The sequence below is a fragment of the Dromiciops gliroides genome, chromosome 1 (genome assembly GCF_019393635.1).
Source record: "Dromiciops gliroides isolate mDroGli1 chromosome 1, mDroGli1.pri, whole genome shotgun sequence".
Classification (NCBI taxonomy): Eukaryota; Metazoa; Chordata; class Mammalia; order Microbiotheria; family Microbiotheriidae; genus Dromiciops; species Dromiciops gliroides.
Window position 1 is genome coordinate 277989377 of NC_057861.1, and position 19516 is coordinate 278008892.

At 39.8% G+C, this 19516-nt stretch overlaps 1 protein-coding gene across 1 annotated transcript; it reads right to left on the minus strand.

Annotated features, from left to right (window-relative positions):
- Positions 1–545: 545 nt before the first annotated feature.
- On the minus strand, positions 546–13518 carry TCF24 (transcription factor 24). Its single transcript, XM_043976517.1, has 3 exons — positions 13388–13518; positions 10894–11318; positions 546–659 (listed from the first exon to the last, which is right to left on the minus strand). The coding sequence occupies exons 2-3, from the start codon at positions 11281–11283 to the stop codon at positions 546–548; spliced, it is 504 nt and encodes a 167-aa protein (XP_043832452.1). The 5' UTR covers positions 11284–11318; positions 13388–13518.
- Positions 13519–19516: the final 5998 nt, after the last annotated feature.

Genomic DNA, 19516 nt, shown 5'->3' on the forward strand with positions numbered 1-19516 from the left:
TCCTGAATCCAGGGCCGGTTCTCTATCCACTGTGCCACCTAGCTGCCCAAGCTATAATGAAATAACTGATTTCCATAGCATATTTGATTGAAATGTTTTACTGGATCAGTTGCAGCCAAAAATCATTCTTTATAAAAATTGGAGTGTCAGTGAGCTATGGACATGGCTTGTTGTTGAGTAAATGCACCAAATTCTCATTTGTCATATGTAGTACAGTTAGTGGAATTTGTGTGTGTATGTATGTAGTATATACACATGCAAATATTTACATATTTCATTTTATATTAATCTTATTTGCTTTGTAAATGCTATGTGTTATACTTGGATATGATAGCTAACAGTGAATAGAGGATCTTATTAGAATAATGATTTAATTTCACATCTACTTATCTTGGAAACAAACAAGGGAGCACCAGTATGTAGTATGATTTACAAACTTTGAAATTATAATTTGCAATTATAATTATTATTGTCAGAAGATATGTATTCAGTACATCTTTCTAATAAATAGAAATTTCTTGCTACTTTACAGAGCAGAAGGGAGACTAAGGTTGTGAGTCTGCTGAGGCATCTCCCGGATTGGGTTTTTCTTCTAGCACAGAATGACTCAGAAACTGGCCTGTAGCACCAATGTATAATCTTGATCGCATGGGCCATTTCTAAAAAAAAAGAAGAAGAATATTCAAATGATATATATATAATATGCATATTTATATTATACATTATATTTATAATATATATTTAGTTTGTTTGCTGATTCCTGAAATAAACAGATGAATTCAATAACCCTGAAAGAATAATGGCCAGTTTCGGGAACTTTCTCAACACAAATATTTCTCATGTTTAAACACCACTCCCTCCCTAACTATTAAGATACAAATGCATCTACAGATGTGCACCAAGATGTTTTCCTATTAGACCTTATTATAATTGCAATTGGTCTGAGAGGCAGCATGGTGCCAGATAGAGACCTGGCCTTACCTAGAAGACCTCAGTGCATGCCCTACCTCTGTCTCATACTGGTTTTATGACCTTCGCAAACATATTTAACCCCTTAGTGATCTAGGCAACTCTCAAAGATTATAAATTACAGAGAAAGGGCTAACCTGCTTTAGCAGAAGGACTTTCCTTATCTGAGAATTCCTTTTGCCAATGACATCACAGGTCCAGGCCCTATTCCTATATCTGGTCTAAAACTTCAGTTTAGATGTTGCTTTAAAAACAACTATCTAGGACAGGGGGTGGAGGGGGAAGCCAGTAGCCCAGGCCTGTGATTCCTTCTACTGGAGAGTCTGAGGCTGGTAGATTGTTTGAGTTTGGTACCAACAAAGTGATTAGGTAGTCACACTAAGTCTGGCACCAATATGATGATCCCCCAGGACCAGGGAGGGCCACCAGGCTGCCTAAAGAGAGGTAAACCAGATGAGGTCAGAAACAGCAGGTACAAAGGTCCATCCATGCTGATAGGCAATGAGGTCTGGCCCATGACAGGTTGCTGTACTTCCAGCCAAGGTGATACAGAGACATCCAATCACGAAACAGACAATAACGATAACAATGAAACCCAACAAAACACCACCAACTCTTTTAAAAAACTATATGGGGGGGTGGGCAGCTAGGTGGCGCAGTGGATAAAGCACCAGCCCTGGATTCAGGAGGACCTGAGTTCAAATCTGACCTCAGACACTTGACACTTACTAGCTGTGTGACCCTGGGCAAGTCACTTAACCCTCATTACCCTGCAAAAAAACAAAACAACAACAACAAAAAAACTATACACGATAAGGTCTACACAACGCCAAACCATTATAAAGAAAAATTTAATCATCCAGATATTTTACCTCCTTCATAGTAAACATCTGTATAATTGGAAAGATCAGAATGTTATTGAGATTTTCTATCTTTTAGCCAAGTATGTCAGAATTGTTTAGATATTGCCTATACATTATTGTTATCTCTATATTCATCTCTATTAGTGTTGTTTTTGAAATCCATTCAAACTGTATCATTTAACTCTTTCCATCCCAAATAGAATTAACAAGAATAATTTTAAAAAACAACAACTTGTGCTACAAGGCATATATGAGGCAGCATGGCCAAGCAGAGGGTTGAACTTGGAGTCAGAATGACTTGGATTTGAATTTTATTTAGAATACTCATAAATTCTCTGAGCCTCAGTTTCCTATCTAGTCACTTAAATTCTTTCAGCCTCAGTTTCCTCACCTATTCAAGAGGAAGAATAATACCTGTTGCTCCTACCTCACAGAGCTATTGTGAGACTCAAATGAGATGAATTGCAAACTTGAAAGTTCTTTGCAAATTATTTTTATTAAAAGAATCGTCTCAGAAGAAATGTTTTGTTCATAGTGTAATATGATTTGAAATAATCTATGCCTTTAGTATCCTTCATGAATATAATCTTTGGAGAGTTTCCTGGCTATGTTATTTTTTCATATGTCACCTAAAAATAGGATGCTAAATGGAACAGTAGTGTACACTGAGCAGAAATAAGATTCTTCTGTTCTGATGTCAATTAGTCAGTGCCACAAAGTTCCTACAACTATCATTTCTCCAGTTATGAAACAGAACTGTGTTGTTTATGTCATGTAAAGGTGCCCTCAACTCCCATGATTTTACTTAGCATGATTCTACTAAAATGTAAAAACATACACAAAAATATGAAAATTAGTTTGACATGAAATTGCAAATGGTATGCATTTCCAGATGGCGATAAGACATTTTTATGCTTTAAGGAAAAAGCTTGTGGTAGCAGACAGAGTGCTGAGGATGGAATCAGAAAGACTCCTGTTTCAAATATTTACTAGCTGTGTGACCCTGGGAAAGTAAGTCACTTTGCTCCTATCAGCTTCTCTTTCCTCATTTGAAAAAATGGAGATAATTATAGCATCTACCTCACAGGGCTATTGTGAGGATCAAATGAGATAATATATGTGTAAAGTGCTTTGAAAACCTTAAAGTCCTATATAAGTGCTAGCTATTATTAGTATCATGTGTCTTATGAAAATCAGTCTTCTTATTTCCTGGTCCCATGGCATACATCTACATCTACACCAAGGCTCCCCCTGGTCTATCACTGTAACACTAGTACTTGGCAATTCAATTTACCAAATAGTTAAGTATTTATAATGTGCTGAGCTCTAAGTGAGGGATAAGAACACACAAAAGGACAAGCATAACAGTGAATGAAAATAGATGCTTTAAAAGGGCCTTAAACTAGACATCAGGAGACCTGGTTCTAGACCTCTATCATTCAGTGGCTCTGTAGTTAACTTTGGCAAAATGACCATGTATCTCTGAGTCCCTGCTACTTTGCTTTTTGTTTGTTTGTTTTTTACTTTTTTTTTTTTACAATTACATGTAAAATCAACTTTTTAACATTCTTTTTTAGAAAAAAAGTTTGAATTCCAAATTTTCTTTCTCCCTCCCACCCCAGTTCCCAAGACAGAAATTTGATATAGGTTATACGCGTGCAGTCATGCAGAACATATTTCCATATCAGTCATGTTGTGAAAGAAAACACAGAACAAAAAAAGAAAATCCACACAAAAAAAGTAAAAAATAGTATACTTCCATCTGCACTCAGACTCTGTCAGTTCTCTCTCTGGAGGTGAATAATATTTTTCATCATTAGTCCTTTGGAATTGCCCTGGATCATTGTATTGTTGAGAAGAGTTAAGGCATTGACAGTTGATCATTGTACAATATGGCTGTTATGGTGTCCAATGTTCTCCTGGTTTTGCTCACTTCACTTTGCATCAGTTCATGTAAGTCTTTCCATAACCTCCTCATTTGTAAAATGAAGGTGTTATACTACATAAGGAGTTCTTAACCCAGGGCATATATTCATTTCTTTAAATTAACAACTGTGTTTCAATATAATTGATTTACTTTGCAATCCTATGTGTTTAATTCCATGCCTTTAAAAACCATTATTCTGGGAAGGCTTCCATAGGCATCACCAGACTGGCAAAGGGGTCTGTGTCACAGAAAATGGTGAGAACTCTTAGACTACTAGATTATGTCAAATATTCCTTTTTCTTTTCTTTTCTTTTCTTTTCTTTTCTTTTCTTTTCTTTTCTTTTCTTTTCTTTTCTTTTCTTTTCTTCCTTCCTTCCTTCCTTCCTTCCTTCCTTCCTTCCTTCCTTCCTTTCTTTCTTTCTTTCTTTCTTTCTTTTTTTGGTGGTGGGGAGGAAGGGGGAACTTTAGTTTTACCGTTATTTTCATTTACATTGTTATAGTTGTCCTGGTTCTATTCATCTCCCTCAGTTTTGGTTCATTAAAGTTATGCAAGTAAGTTCTTCAAGGACAGATACTATTTTAATTTTTGTCTAGAATGAAGGACAATGCCTAGCATATAGTAGGAGCTTGCCAATTGATTGGTCTTCTCATGTTTTATGGTATTCTTCATTTTTGTTATTTTTTAAAGCATAATCATTCTTTATTACATTTGCATACCCAAATCCTCTTAGTCATTGCTCAGTGGATGGATATCAACTTTGTTTTGAACATTACTTTTAGCTCTAACACAGTTCACATAGCATTTTTTTGCTGTTTGAGTCAGTTCAGTTGTATCCAACTCTCTGTGACTCCATTTGGTTTTTGTTTGTTTGTTTGTTTTTGTTTTTGCAAGGGTACTTGAAGTGGTTTGCTATTTCTTTCTCCAGCTCATTTTACAGATGAGCAAACAGGGTTAAGTGAGGTGCCCAGTGTCCCATAGCTAGTAAGTATCTGAGGCTGGATTTGAACTCTTGGAGATGAGTCTTTCTGATTTCAAGCCCAGTACTCTATCCACTGGGCTACCTAGTTTCCCTTCTCAGTATACAATAATATTTAATAAATGCTTATTGATTGAAAACAACAGCAAAAAAACCCCAACCCGAATGTGATCAAATATAATATCTGCTATTTGGCATTTAAAGTTTTTTATAACCTTGATACCTCTCCAGTCTTCTTAAATTTTTACTTTTCTTGTCCCACTCAACAGTTATGATTACTTGCTTATTGTTCCTTGCACAGGACACTGCATTTTCTATCTTAGTACTTTTGCCTTGGCTGTCCCCCACACCTGGAAAGCCTTCCCTCTCACTCATCTCTTAGCTTTCTCTAACTTCCTGTGACTCTGTTTCTTTTCTTTTTTGGGGGGTGAGGCAATTGGGGTTAAGTGACTTGCCCAGGATCACACAGCTAGTAAGTGTTAAGTGTCTGAGGCTGGATTTGAACTCAGGTCCTCCTGACTCCAGGGCTGGTGCTCTATCCACTGTGCCACCTAGCTGCCCCTCTCTAACTTCTTTTGAGATTCAGTTCAGATCCCACCTTCTGCAGGACTTCCTCTGTTCCTCCAATACCCTTAATCTAGAGTATTTCCTTCTTATATTACCTTCTGTCTTCTTTACAAATCATGTGCTGCTGGAACTGATGCAACAGTTGAATGGCTCAGTGGATAGAGTGCTGGATCTGGAGTCAGGGAGATTCATCTTCCTGAGTTCAAATCTGGCCTCACATACTTACTAGCTCTGTGACCTTAGGCAAGTCACTTAACCCTGTTTGCCTCAGTTTCCTCATCTGTAAAATGAGCTAGAGAAGCAAATGGGTAAACCACTTTAGCATCTTTACCAAGAAAACCCCAAATAGGGCCAGGAAGAGCTGGACACAACTGAACAACAACAAAAACTAGTTATCTGCATGTTGTCCCCCCAACTAAAATGTGAGCTCTTTGAAGGTGGGGACTATTTTTACTTTTTGTTTTTATAACCCCAATGCTTAACAAAGTGGCTGGTATATAGTAAATGCTTAATAAATCTTTGTTTGTTTTTTGTTTCAGTTAATTGATTGAAGTGATTGTGAACCAGAAATGTGGTAACTCTCAACCATTTCAAAGAAAATGAATCGGCTACTTTGGCTAGTCTTTGTCAACATGATGCAAAAATAGCCAGTTGATTCTATGCTTCAAATGATTATTTAGTATCATTTTGAGAAGCAGAAGAAGGATGTGGTATCATGGAGAGAAAGCCAGACTTGAAGCCAGAAAACCTGAATTTGTGCCTTGTTAGCTGCAACCGCCAACTGAAAATCACAACTTCTGGGAGTCTTGGTCACCTCATCTATACGATGGAGATATTTGTATTACCTTTCTCAAGGGGTCGTTGTGAAGTTCAAATGATATAATTTAAGTAAAAGGCATCACATACTTTAAAATCTATATACATGTCAATGAAATAAGTGAGCACAATTCCAACATGAATTTTTCTTGGAAGGACATATACTATTTTGAAATACAGCAACTCCCTAATTGAGAGGCAGTCTGGTATAGTGCTTCAAGGATCAACCTGAGCCAGTAGGAACTAGGTTCAAGACATTCTTTTGATACATACTGGGGGATTTGGGTATTCTGGACATTTAACCTCTCAATGCCCCAGGCTACTTTCTGAGAGCATAAAATGCAGAGTAGTTGCTGCTCTGAATTAGTAGAGGAAGTTTCCACAATTATTTCCCTAATTATCCAGAACTCAACCTAAGTATTTAAATATTTAGAAATATTTATGCACTGCATTTTTAGATGAGCCAAATGATAAGTTAGAAAAATTAACATCTAGGAACATGCCTATAGACATAGCCTATATCTTCGACATCACATCTCTGGCATCTCTACAATGAGAATTCTTCCACTTTTTGCCAGTTTCAGAATATTTCCCATAGTGCTATTCCCTTAGTAGGTGCATTAAATTGAATTGATGGTTGACTAATGACGGCCTGAGCAACAATGTGACTGTCAAGAATCAATAAAAAGAATTCATCTTCATCTCCCTGTACTTACTAGGGAAACAAATTGACTTACTCATGTCCATCATGGTTTATAAGATCACAGTAAATCAGGAAAGTCAGGTAAACAAAATATGTCCAATCCTTAAGCATTCCAGCTAATGCCTTGGACTGAGAATTTAAAGATATTTTAAAACCAAAACTCATAGCAGTTCATTTCAAGTATGTCTGTCGAATTTTTCTGCTTTGAACCCCCATAGTATATGGTTTGTTCCTTGCTTTTTATTATAACTGGTGAGGTATTTGTCTCATCTTCCCAAGATCAATAGCTCTTTGAGGAAAGAGACTTGTATCATTGAATTCTTTACCCCTGGAAGATCTAGCACAGTGTAAATACTTAATAAGCCACAATAAACATTGTAATGTCTGCTATTACAATGATTTATATTGTGTACAGGGATATGCTTAATGAATACTTTTTTATTGTTATTTAAATGTACTTGATATTAAAATAGACTTTGCTTTAGACCATATGGTAAATGCCATTTAAAAATGTTTAACAATATTATGATTGAAGAATAGTCTAATGTGTATGGAAACAGTACAATGAAATATTATAATTTATGAATAACTTAATGACTTTTTAATTTGTACTCTCTTGGAATACTTGTGCCTAAGCTTCCCCTCCCCCTCCCCTTAAACAAACAAAATATCCCAAGTTTCTATACCTAAAAGCAGAAATGGCTTATCAGCCACTTGCATTCCATTTGTATAATGCCCTTTTGTCAAAACTTACCAGTATTGTGAGATCACTGTTCCTACTGGTGGCTCTCCTCTGCAGCACATTGAAGTGATTATTAAAGGTTCAGTTATTACTTATTTCTGGTTGAACATTGACAGTAGACTTTGTGTTAGACCACAAAGGAAGGTCAAGTTCTTGTCCACTAATTGTAAAATCTCATTATGAATCATTTATTGGTCCCCTTCTCCCTCTGCACATTGAATCCAATAGCAAACCAAAAATTACAGCATGTTTTAAACTATTGACTTTAATTGTTTTACTCAAAAATGAATTTGAAATCAGAAAACTGATATTTTTGAAATTTTGAAAAACCTATGAAGAAGACATTTTCCTGACAAATACTTAGATAAAGGCTTTAAAAATTATACCAATAGGAGAAAGAGTAGGATTCAGTGTCTAAATGAGTTGGTCACATTTTACTGAAAAGCTGTGGCCTTTTTTGAATAAGTATGGCATTTAGAGAATTATTTTGTCTCATTTTGCAAAAGAATGCAATTGTGCTATAAAATAATTGTACTATAGAAACTTTGAAACTGCAAAAAAAAGGACTAGTCTCTTGTGTCTAAGATATGTTTCAGCTTGTTACATTGATGTCATAAGTAAATATCACAATTCTTCCAAGTCATTCACTCAATTTCCTCCTGAATTGATAGGAGTACTAATGTTTTGGTGTAAATGACTTTAGAGTTTTTACTATACTTGCTGCTTCATACTGGATGAAACTATCTTTTTTAACCTATAGAGCTTTTTGGAAAAATGAAAATGATAGAATCTGAATTTTCTGATGTGTTTTATCAGAAAAAAAGTCAGATAATTGGTATTTTTTTAAAAGATGGTGGAACAGGGGGCAGTTAGGTGGTGCAGTGGATAGAGCACCGGCTCAGGATTCAGGAGGACCTGAGTTCAAATCTGGCTTCAGATACTTAACACTTACTAGCTGTGTGACCCTGGGCAAGTTATTTAACCCCAATTGCCTCACCAACAAAAATTAATAATAATAATAATAATAATAACAATAACAATAATAATAATAGATGTGGAACATCTGGAAGACCTCTCTGTTTATACCCACTGCAGCATCTATACCATGTATAGACTGTGTTTGTCCTCTAGCATCCCTGGTACTGTAGCATCATTAGCATTGATGGTTGATGAAGGACTGAAGGTCCTTGAAAGATGTGTGATAATTGAGAAATGGCTGAATAATCTGTGGTATATGAGTGTGACATAATTCTATTTTGCTATAAGAAATGAGGAAACACATAATTTCAAAGAGACGTGGGAAGACATATGAACTGATGCAGGACCTGAAGAACAATTTATACCAGCTGTACTCAAACTTTTTGGTCTCAAGACCCCTTTATACTCTTAAAAATTGAGGACTCCAAAGAGCTTTTGTTTGTGTGGGATATAGCTAGCAAAACTTACCTTACTCTAAATTAAAACATCTTATTAATGATAATAATTTTGACCTCAGGGACACCCCGAGAGAGTCTTGAGGACATACTGTGAGAACAATTGATTTATACTATAACATCTTTATTGTAAAAATGAACAGTTTTGAAGATTTTTGATAAACTTAAGAACAACGAAATGAGCAGAAATAAAAGAACAATTTATGTAACACCATAAAGACAACCCCCCCCAAAATTTTGAAAGCTGTAAGATCTATGATCAGTATAATGACCATTCATGATTCCAGCAGTAGATGGTAAAACCTCTAGAGAGAAGACAGATTTTGGATGCAGAATGAGATGTGTGTTTATACAATCAGTGAGGGAATTTATTTTGGTTGATTATATTTGTTACAAGGATTTTTTTTTTTCCTTTTCTATTTTTTAGTGAAGTAGGATGTGGAAGGAAGAGAAAATAGACTTCTATTAATTAAAAAAAACTTTTAAGAAAAAAGGGAAGTGCTTACAGCTGTACACTTTTTGATAAGGTCACTATATTATAAGTTTTACTTATTTGTTTTAAATCTGTAAATGTTTATAATGTAAAAATAAAACACATCAATAAAACTTTTTAAAGAAAGAAAGATGCGTGACTTCTGCGGTGTCTTCTCCAGCAAGATCTCAACTCCTCACTTTTAAATGACTGACAATTATTCACAGGAAGACAGGGATGTTTTAATCTGTCCTTACCGCTTTCCTCATTTGTGGCAGTGATCGCTTGAAATGCTAAATGTTAAGTGAATTGTGTGCTTTTTGGTTTCTAAAGTGTTATGCTGGATAAAGGGAATGTTCTTGGGTAGGTAGGATTTTGCAAACAATAATATCTCCTTTAACTAATGGGAAATTTAAAAGCTTCGAAGACATCCCAACCAAAGCACTCAAGAAGTGGGGTGCAAATAATGCTGATACGTAATAACAAACCAAATGCGGAGGTTAGAAACTTCCAACAAATTCACTTGAGGATCGCCGCCTAAGTATATTGGAAAACCAATATCGTCTAAAAAAGAAACCGAAATCAAAGATGGAAGAATTGCTGGAAAACATATTATTCGTCTCTTTGGTCAATAATGGTCTTTGAAGAAGGTGCCTAAGTGCACTTTCCTTAATAAAACGAACTCAAACAAAACACTCACTAAAGTGACAGAATGGGAAGGGGTGGTGAGACAAAGGGGAGGGTAGAGAGTCTCGTGGACGGTGGTAAAAGATCCTTTAAGACGCTGGCGGTGTTTGAACACAAAGACAAGGGCTCAAAAAGGAAACCTTAGAGAGGGCCCACTGCAACCCCCCTCATTTTACAGGGGAAGAAACTAGGTACTAAGAGGTTATAGCTTAGCTAAAACCACACAGCTTTTATGTAGCCGAGACCGGATTCGAGCTAACGAAACGCTCAAATCTCTCACTTCATAGAGCGCACCGCGTAACCACCTATCCCCTACCCCAGCAAGCAACAGCAGGTTCCTTGCTTGTGTACAGCCAGGAGCTGACCATAAAAAGGCTTACATGTGACCAAAAGGAGGGGAGGGGGCCCCGGAACGGAAGGAGGGGATGAGTCCCCGGGCTCTGAAAATACAGAAAGCACATCTCGAAGAAGCTTGGCAAACATAGTGCTTTAACTGTGCACTTTTTTCGAAAGTCCTAATGTGATCTATTACAGTTACATGTTTCACCCACACTGGAAGGCCGAGGCCAAGAGTTAAGAGTATTATCTAAACTTTGAGTCTCCCCCAGCGCAGGGCACGGAGTTCTGCACTCATCAGAGGCTTAAAGATATGTTTATTGAACTGAATTGGTTTAGATCGGACGGGATTCGATTGAACTCTCTAGTTCCAGGGGGAACATCGGGCTTCGGGAGCCTACCTTGACCGGGTGCAAGTAGCCATCGCCGCGCAAAGCGCCCAGCCCGGGGTCTGAGGGCGCGTCCTCCTCATCCTGAAGGCTGCGGGTGAGGTGGGCGATATAAGTGGTGGCCAGCAGCAGCACGTCGAGCTTGGAGAGCTTGGTGTCTGGAGGCACAGAGGGCAGGGTCCTCTGAAGCTCCAGGAAGGCATGCCGCAAAGTCTGCACCCGACTTCGCTCCCGGGCAGCGTTGGCAGCCGCTGGCCTCCCGCTCCCTGCACGGGGCCCCGGCCCGGACGCGGCCGGAGAACCGCCAGCATCCCGGGCAGCGGCCGTGGTGGGGAGCGGAGGATCTGGCTCCGGGCTAGAGTTGGGCTGGCTGCTCCCAGAGCCGCTGTTGCTGCAGTCCATGGGCGTCTTCTTGGGCACTGAGCTATCCAAGCGACCTGCAACCAGACAGAAATAGCAATGAGCTTCGCTTTGGGGCCGGAGTCGGGTCTGCCTGTCTGCAACCAAGGGAGCAGGAGCTGGAGCGGCAGCTGGACTGGAACGGTGACAGGCTGTTGGAGCCCCCCTCTCCTAGACCCACATTCATCTATTCCCCGACCTCTAGAGAACTAGCGAACTAGTAGTGCTAGGCCCCTTCCCGGAGTGCACAGTTCAGGCTTCTGGCTTAGCCAGGAGAAATTTCTGAATTCGTCAATTTTCCGGTAAACCTAGGTCCCACCTTATACCCGAAAAACATAATTCTTAAATATGTAGCCTGGGGCATCTGGAGAAAAGCCAGATTGCAAATTCAATTAAACATTCTACCCAGGCACTGGAAAACCACCCAACATCCCAGGCTGTACTTTGCTCGTTAGATGCCGTCCTTCGTAATCGAAAAAGACCAAAAATGACATCAGATGTCGGGATTATTATACACTGTGTCCAACTGTAGCTGATCAAACCAATACGAGCTCGGAAGACTCAACCACAGGTCGGGGCCAAACATTTGGCAAGGAGACATCTCTAAATTTGCGCATCATGTACTTTGCTGTGAAGCTTTAAAAGATAAATTTAGACAATTTTAGCGAGACAATTTTGTTCGGATCTTTCGGCGAAAGACAAACTTCTGGTGAAAAAATTAAGTCCTGAGCATTTCCTCTCCCCTCCCCCCCAACCCCGGGGGTAAAAGTTGTTGGTAAAACCAGGTTGGTTCTACAGTGATTGCTGAATTTCCGACACCCCCCCCCCCCACACACACACCTGAGATAAGGAGCTCAAAGGTGTACCTGCAGAAGAAAGGAACAAATTACCACCAGGCATCTAACTCCAGGTTCCAAATAGCCGGACTGGGTTACACGCTTTAAAGTGGAGGGATAGCGTGCCACAAACGAACTGACAAGAGACATAGTTACGGAGTCCCTTGCGTATTAGCTACCATGCTCACCTAATTTGACGTACAAGTCCCATGTCACTGATACATAATCAATCATTATCCCTGACAAGGAACGAAGCCCTGTCACTGCAGGTACCACAAAACTTTAAAATCTTACATAAAATATTCGAAGCTGCTTTTTAAATTCAATCTGTTCATTCCTGTCTCACTTCCTACAGCTGCTGGCTGGTTTACTTGATTTTGAACTAGTGCCTTAGACCAGCCAGTTCCACCCAAATGAAACAATATTTCCATGTATTCGGAGCGTATCCAAAGCTCTTTCTTACCCGCTGCCTCCCTCCCAACTCTCTTCAACAGTTCTGAGGAACTGAAGGCAAGTGATTATGTCCATTTATTATAGATAAGAAAACTGTCTCAGAGATTTGAAACAATTTCCTTGAGTTCACATTTACAGCAAGCCAAGAGACAGATCTGATTTGAAAACCAGCTGCCTCACTCACGCCAGGTCCCTGCTCTCTGTCCCCTTTCTTTTAGCGGAAAAATCAAACTCATCGCATTAAACCAAAACAAAACAACCGACCGACCGACCAACCAACCAAACAAAAATCCAACGGATCCAGTCACGGAAACGCGTACTATAGAATAAAGAGTAAGGGAACGTGGGTTGCTAATGCAGATTTACTTGTGTAAGTACTTGTGTGATTCTTGGGCAAGTTACTCTGATCCTCAGTTTCCTTATCTGTAAAGGTCCCTTCCAACTATGATTCCCTCTCCCCACCACCCTGAGTCTGTCTGCCAAAGGGGAGGGCAAGGAAAGAGCAGGGGGTAGAAGGTACTTTTGGATCTCCCCTCCGCGGAAGTGTTTGCATGCAAGGTTCAATAAATTAAGAGGCGACCAGAGAGGACTCCCCCGCATCTGTCGGGGAGGGCGGGAGCCAGGCAAAACTCAGTCCGCAGCACTTCGCACTTCGCGCGTCAAGCCTCCTCATCTCTGGACCCAGGACTCTGGGGCCAGTTCAAGTAGGGCTGGCGCAAAAAACCTAGGGAGGGGGTAGGAATAGGGCTGCCAGAAGGGATGGGGCTGGAGGAGATGGTCCTCTGGACTTGTGGACTGCCCTTCGCCCCGCTGCTCACCTTTCTTCCCGGAGCCGTCGGGTGCGCAGCTTCCCCAGAAGGGAGCGGAGAGGGAGCGACTTGGGCGCTGCCTGTCTGTCCTAGGTCGCGTGTGTTCTTCGAGGGCCAGGTCAGTCTGCTGGCCCCTCACATTGCAGTTCTTTCTGCTGGATCCCCGGGTCTGGCCGCCGCAGAGCCTTTATATTAAGCACTGATGTTCTGTTCCTTCTGTAAATGCGAGGTCTCGCTCAGTTCGCCTACAGTTGCAGAGGACTGGGAAATCCTCAAGTAACTACCTGAGGGTCCCCTTCTCAGGGTTGCCGCCCCTTTCCTGCCTGGAGAGTCATTAATCAAACTGCTGTTGGGTGGAAAGATGAAGGAAGGGGGAGAATTGGCGGCTCCCGTGGCAGTCTGACAGCTTACATCTCTCTCCCCTTTCCTCCAGGAGTTAAAGGAAGGGGCGGGGGAAGGGGACACTAGCTATGATTGTGACAAGAGGCGACCATAGTCCACCACCCGTCGGGTTCTTTTCCAAAGTTCCCATCATCCTGTAGCCACAGTTGCACTGAGGGAAGCATGCTCAGCAGTATCCAGGGTCCTAGGCCACTTCCGATACTCCTGCCACCCGGGTAGGGGTACCTTCTCACTCTTAGGACATTTAAAAGTTCTTTGGAGGACAGAGACTTGCACATACATACAGATCTTAATCAAGCAATTTCTTTCTACAGCAGGGAGATTCACATTCCTGGCTCAGCCTCTCTTTAAAAACACATACACACATACCTACGTGCGTGCATACATACATACGTACATACGTATATACACAATACAACAAACACGGGTCTCATTATATAAAAGTATATAAAAACAGGAAAAGGAAGTTTGTATATGAAACTGTGACTTTCTATTACTGAGTTTTTAAAAATTGCTAAGCAGAGGACGGTAGCAGATAGTTTCAAACCGAGAAGGTCTGCCTCTGATACACACTGGCCGCGTAAACATGGACAAATAAATCATTTACCCTCTCAAGCGCTCTAGGCAGCTCCAAAGCACTAAGTTGCCGAGAAGGTTCCTACCTGCATCAAAAGAGGGAATTGTCTTTTTCTGGAATTCCGTTTACAAATAAAATCACAACGAAATACCAAAAGCGCCCTGCTTGTTTAAAAACTTCTGCTCTCTTCTCTGGTTTGCCATTTTAAACTCATCACAAACTGGCCTCTTTCTAGTGTAACAGCGTGGTGGAAACCACCCTTACACTATCTTTTCAGTCTTTCGATAGCTGCTCTCTTCAAAGTACTAGGACCAACCATAGCTCCCTCACTCAGGCTCCATCTGCCTTCCTTGTTCTTCTGCCTCCTAAAATCCTTGGCTTCCTTTCAGACCCAGTTCAAGGACTTCTCCTTCATGAGACCTTTTGAAATCTCCACCTTCCTCCACCGTCTATCTTTATTCTGTAGATACCTTATGTATGTATATATGTGCTCATATCCATTAATTAATATACATACATACATACATACACACATTTGTTGTTGAGTCCTTTCAGTCCTGTCCAACTCTTTGTGACCCCATTTGGGGATTTTCTTGGCAGAGATACTGGGGTGGCTTGCCATTTCCTTCTCCAGCTTATTTTACAGATGAAGAATTGAGAGACAAATAGGGTTAAGTGACTTACTTGGCCAAGGTCATAGAGCTACTGTGTGTCTGAGACCATATTTGAACTTAAGGAGAAGTCTCCCTGACTCCAGGACCAGTGCTCTATACACTGCACCATCTAGCTGCTCATATACACATATATATGCACACATACACAATATATATGTATACATGTGTATGCATATGTATATGTACATAGATGTTTCTCATATATAGACTTCATGCGTGTGTAAACCCTCTTGACAAACAAGCTAAACCAGGTTGAGGGTAATAGGCCTCAAATCCATTGGTGAATTAGGGGGATGTTTACCTCAAGCATGTGAAGACTTCCCCCAATAGAATGGGCAGATGAGAACAATTTGTTCCAACAGCTATGAAGCATAGGCTGTGGAGTGTTTAGAGCTTGGTTAGACAGTGAAGATGCCAAGGCCATCCACTGTATCCCAGGCCACTGCCAGTCTTTTTGACTTTTGTCTTACCATTGGAACTCAATGACTTTGGAAGAGAGAATTAGACTGACAACTGTGTGCAACTCTGCCTCACTTAAATCCAATTAGTGAAGTCAAGACATCATCTGTGATATTAATGGACCTCTTTGACAAAGGGCAAAACAACTCTCCATCTCTCAACATATATATATATATATATATGTGTGTGTGTGTGTGTGTGTGTGCACAAGCTCACATATGTATTTAAACACACATGCACACATATATTATATTCCCTATTATAGGGTATGCCACACCTTGAGGACAGGGCCTGATTTTGCTTTCTCTTTCCATCCCAAGCACTTGCCCAAGTGTTCAATAAATACTGTATATTTTTAAATGTTGCATTGAGCTTCCCCTCCCCCCTTTTCATCACTATTGATATCTACAGTTTTCTTTATACAACTCACTCCATGCTCTTAAAAAAAGCCCTTCCTTGTAGCAAATGTGTGATCAAGCAAAGTAGATTGACTGAGTCTATGTTTTATTCTGATTCTGGTTCATCTCCTTTCTGCCAAGAAGTGAGAAACATATTTCATTAACAGTCTTTTGGAGTCATGATTGAACACTTATTGATCAGAGTTTGTAAGTCTTTCAAAGTTGTTTTCCTTTATATTAATGTAGTTTTATAGCAATTGTTCTTCTAGTTCTCACTTCAGCTCATACAAGTCCTTAATATTCCATTACATTCATAGATTATGATTTGTTCATGTTCAAGATATTTCCTAAATTGATGGGGACCCACTTTGCTTCCCATTCTTTACTTCTGCAAAAAGTGCTGCTATAATTTTGCACGAGTCCTTTTACTTTGTCTTTGACTTCTTAGGGGGTATATGCCTAGTATGTCTCGGTCAAAGTTAAAAGATTTTTCTATAGTTCTATAGTTTCTATAGTTTCAAACTGTTTTCCATACTCTACTATATGCTTTACCATACCATAGCTTTGCCAACATCAAATGAGTATGCCTGCCTTCCCAAAGCCCTTCCAGCAATTGCCATTTTCCACTTTTGTTCTCTTTGCCAATTTGATGAGTGAGGTAAAACTTCAGTTGTTTTAATCTGCATTTCTCATATTAGTTATTTGAAGCATTTAAAAATTTTTGTTAACTTTCATTTCATCTTTTCAAAACTGCCCATTAGCATTCTTTGACCTTCTATTTATTGGAGAATTGCTCGTTACATATATTTGCATTAATTCCCATTGGATATTACACCTCAGCTCCTCTTCCTTTTCCCACTTGGACTATGTGGGAATTTACATCCCCTCCCTTTTCCTGAATCTGAAGAATCAAGGGTAGATCTATGGTCTAACTGGATGTGGTTGAGTCAGAGTTCCTCAGAAAATAAGTCATTATCTCTATCAGACTTAATCTAATTATATGTAAAGAGAAAGACCAAGAAGGAAATATTGGTAGGTAAATCTTACAATAAAGTTGGGTTCGTATCTATGCTTAAGGATCGCTGGTATAGTGAAAAGGATTCTGGATTTGGATTCAGAGAAATGGGTTCAAATCCTAGCTCTGCCACTCACTACTTGACATGACCTTAGACCTCAGTTTTCTCATCTATAAAATGACAGGCTGGGCTTGATGACTTCTGAGGACCCTTCCAGCTCTAGAACAATAAATTTTTCAGCTGTCTGTAAGGGAAACTCTCTGAAAACCATTAATTTTTTCTCATTTAATAGATAGTTGTAGAAAGATACCTTTCCAATATTCTGGATCTCTCCCTGTGGTCACCCACAGTATTGCAATAAAACTTGGGAAACTGAAAAAAAAATAGGTAGTTGCTATGGGACTCTTATGTACAAGACTTCATGTAGAATAACGGAATAATAGTTTTCCTAAAATACCATGGAAATTGTTTCCCTGTTGTTAAGTGAGGAGGAAACTGCTTGTTATTATCTTCCTCCTTCCCACCATGAAAAAGTTTATACAACATAATCCATTCTAAAACACTGATAGTACTATAATTTGTGTGTGGAACCTCTTCCAGAATAATTTTCTCAAGCCCCACTTTCTTTTTTTTTTTTGGCAGGACAATGAGGGTTAAGTGACTTGCCTAGGGTCACACAGCTAGTAAGTGTCAAGTGTCTGATGCCGGATTTGAACTCAGCTCCTCTTGAATCCAGGGCTGGTGCTTTATCCACTGAGCCACCTAGCTGCCCCCTCAAACACCACTTTCATTGGCAGCATGGGTCCCAGGGGAACAGTTGACCCCTTCTCCTGTAAGCTTTTTAGGGTTAACTAGGAGGGGTTGGGTATTCTATTACTATCATGCATGGGCCCTTATCTGGTATATTTCCCAAAACAGATGAACCCAGCACTAACCAACCACTTGGTATTAGCTTTTTCAAAGAGATATACAGAGAAAGTGTAGCAAATTTAGAGGTACAAAAATCTCCCCAAACTGGGAGTGGACTTTCCTGCGGGGAGAATGAGCTCAAGTTTAAAGTGGCTGGTAAAAATTCTTCTCCCAATCAGGGGTGTACTCTCCCTTCTGCACATGTACAAGGCCCTTGGGAAGAGAGGGCTCTCTCACCAAAAAAAAAAAAAAAAAAAGGAAGAGAGAACTCAAATTTGACACACCTATGTAAGAAACACATGTAGTAGATCCTAGCCTCAGGAGTCCTTTTTGTTCCTTCGAAGTTCCCCACCAAGTTCATTTCTGGGTGTGACAGAGATGGAGGAGTTACTCTTTCTTGCTGTAAGACACATTTTACACTGTGGTCTCAGTTGTCAAGTTGATTCACTACTAGGTTAAGCCAAGCAGCTCAATCTTCAGGGTTGGGTCCTCATTAGACTTGACTGCTGTAGCACCCTCTGAAATCAACTCCAGTTGCTGAACCTCTTAGGGATTTTCTGAACTTTTGAAGCTAACAGAGTAGTTACCTAGAACTTTTCATTTCTAGACAGTCATCTGTTTAAGAATGGGAAAGAAGAAACAGATGACAAAAGAAACAGAAGTACCATGTGTTCACATTAGCAAAGTAGTTCCATGGGGAGATATATGGTAGGGGCTGCCACTGGCCCTCCCTCAACCTCACTCCTCACCTGAAGGCTCACAGAAATTCAGGGCCAGGAAGGAAAAGTGCAAAAAAAGGCAGAGGGAGGAGCATATCAATCTTTTTTAGTTCAAACTCAATTACAGCTAGATATTTTCTGGCTTTGAAGCCATTTAGAATACTCCCCATCATATGGCACAAGCCTAAATTATAAGTTTCACAAGTTTACAGTGTGAGTAAGAACCAGTATGAACCCAGAAGTACTCCAAAGCCAGCTCTTTATCCATTACTCCACACAGGGGCCTCCACATTATGAATATGAATCTAATATGGGAAAATTTGTCTAGGTTTAAACCATGGAGTGATTTTCAAAGAGAAATCCTCCTTCCTAGACTTCTTCTTCTTTTTGTAGGGCAATGAGGGTTATGTGACTTGCCCAGGGTCACACAGCTAGTAAGTGTCAAGCGTCTGAGTCTGGATTTGAACTCAGGTCCCCCTGAATCCAGGGCCGATGCTCTATCCACTGCACCATCTAGCTGCCCCCATTCCTAGACTTCTTAAGAAATGGAGGTCCTTTTTGGGTTTTTTTTTTTTTTTGCATTTATTACTAACTAGCAAACATGAGTAGTTGATTACTTTTTTAGTGTTCCAGTTTCCTGTGTAATTAGGGGAAAAAATAAATTGTCCAGCTGGGGTAGTAAAAATATGCCTGGGTTAAGAGTCTAATGACTCAGGTCCTAGTTATGATCCTACTAAACTCTGTGATTTTGGTTGCTTTTTTGGGTGACAGATTTCTCTCCTGTAAAATGAAGGGCATGTGACCAGATTGGATGATCTCTCGGGTTCCTTTCCAATGCTAACACTTCTAATTCTGTGAAGCATTTTTTTGATGACTGAATTTCAGTCTTAGGTATCAGAGAATATTTGATCTCAGGCATGAATTTCCATTTACCAGTGCTAAATAGGTTTGTTTTTGTTTTTCTTTTTGTTGTTGTCTTTTTTT

What these genes read in the sequence shown, in the direction of transcription:
- TCF24 (XM_043976517.1), bottom strand. Translation starts at nt 11,283, where the DNA reads ATGGACTGCAGCAACAGCGGCTCTGGGAGCAGCCAGCCCAACTCTAGC. An exon ending in GCTACTTGCACCCGGTCAAG is followed by an intron (nt 660 to 10,893) that starts GTAGGCTCCCGA and finishes CTTTTTTTTTAG; the next exon opens with AAATGGCCCATGCGATCAAG.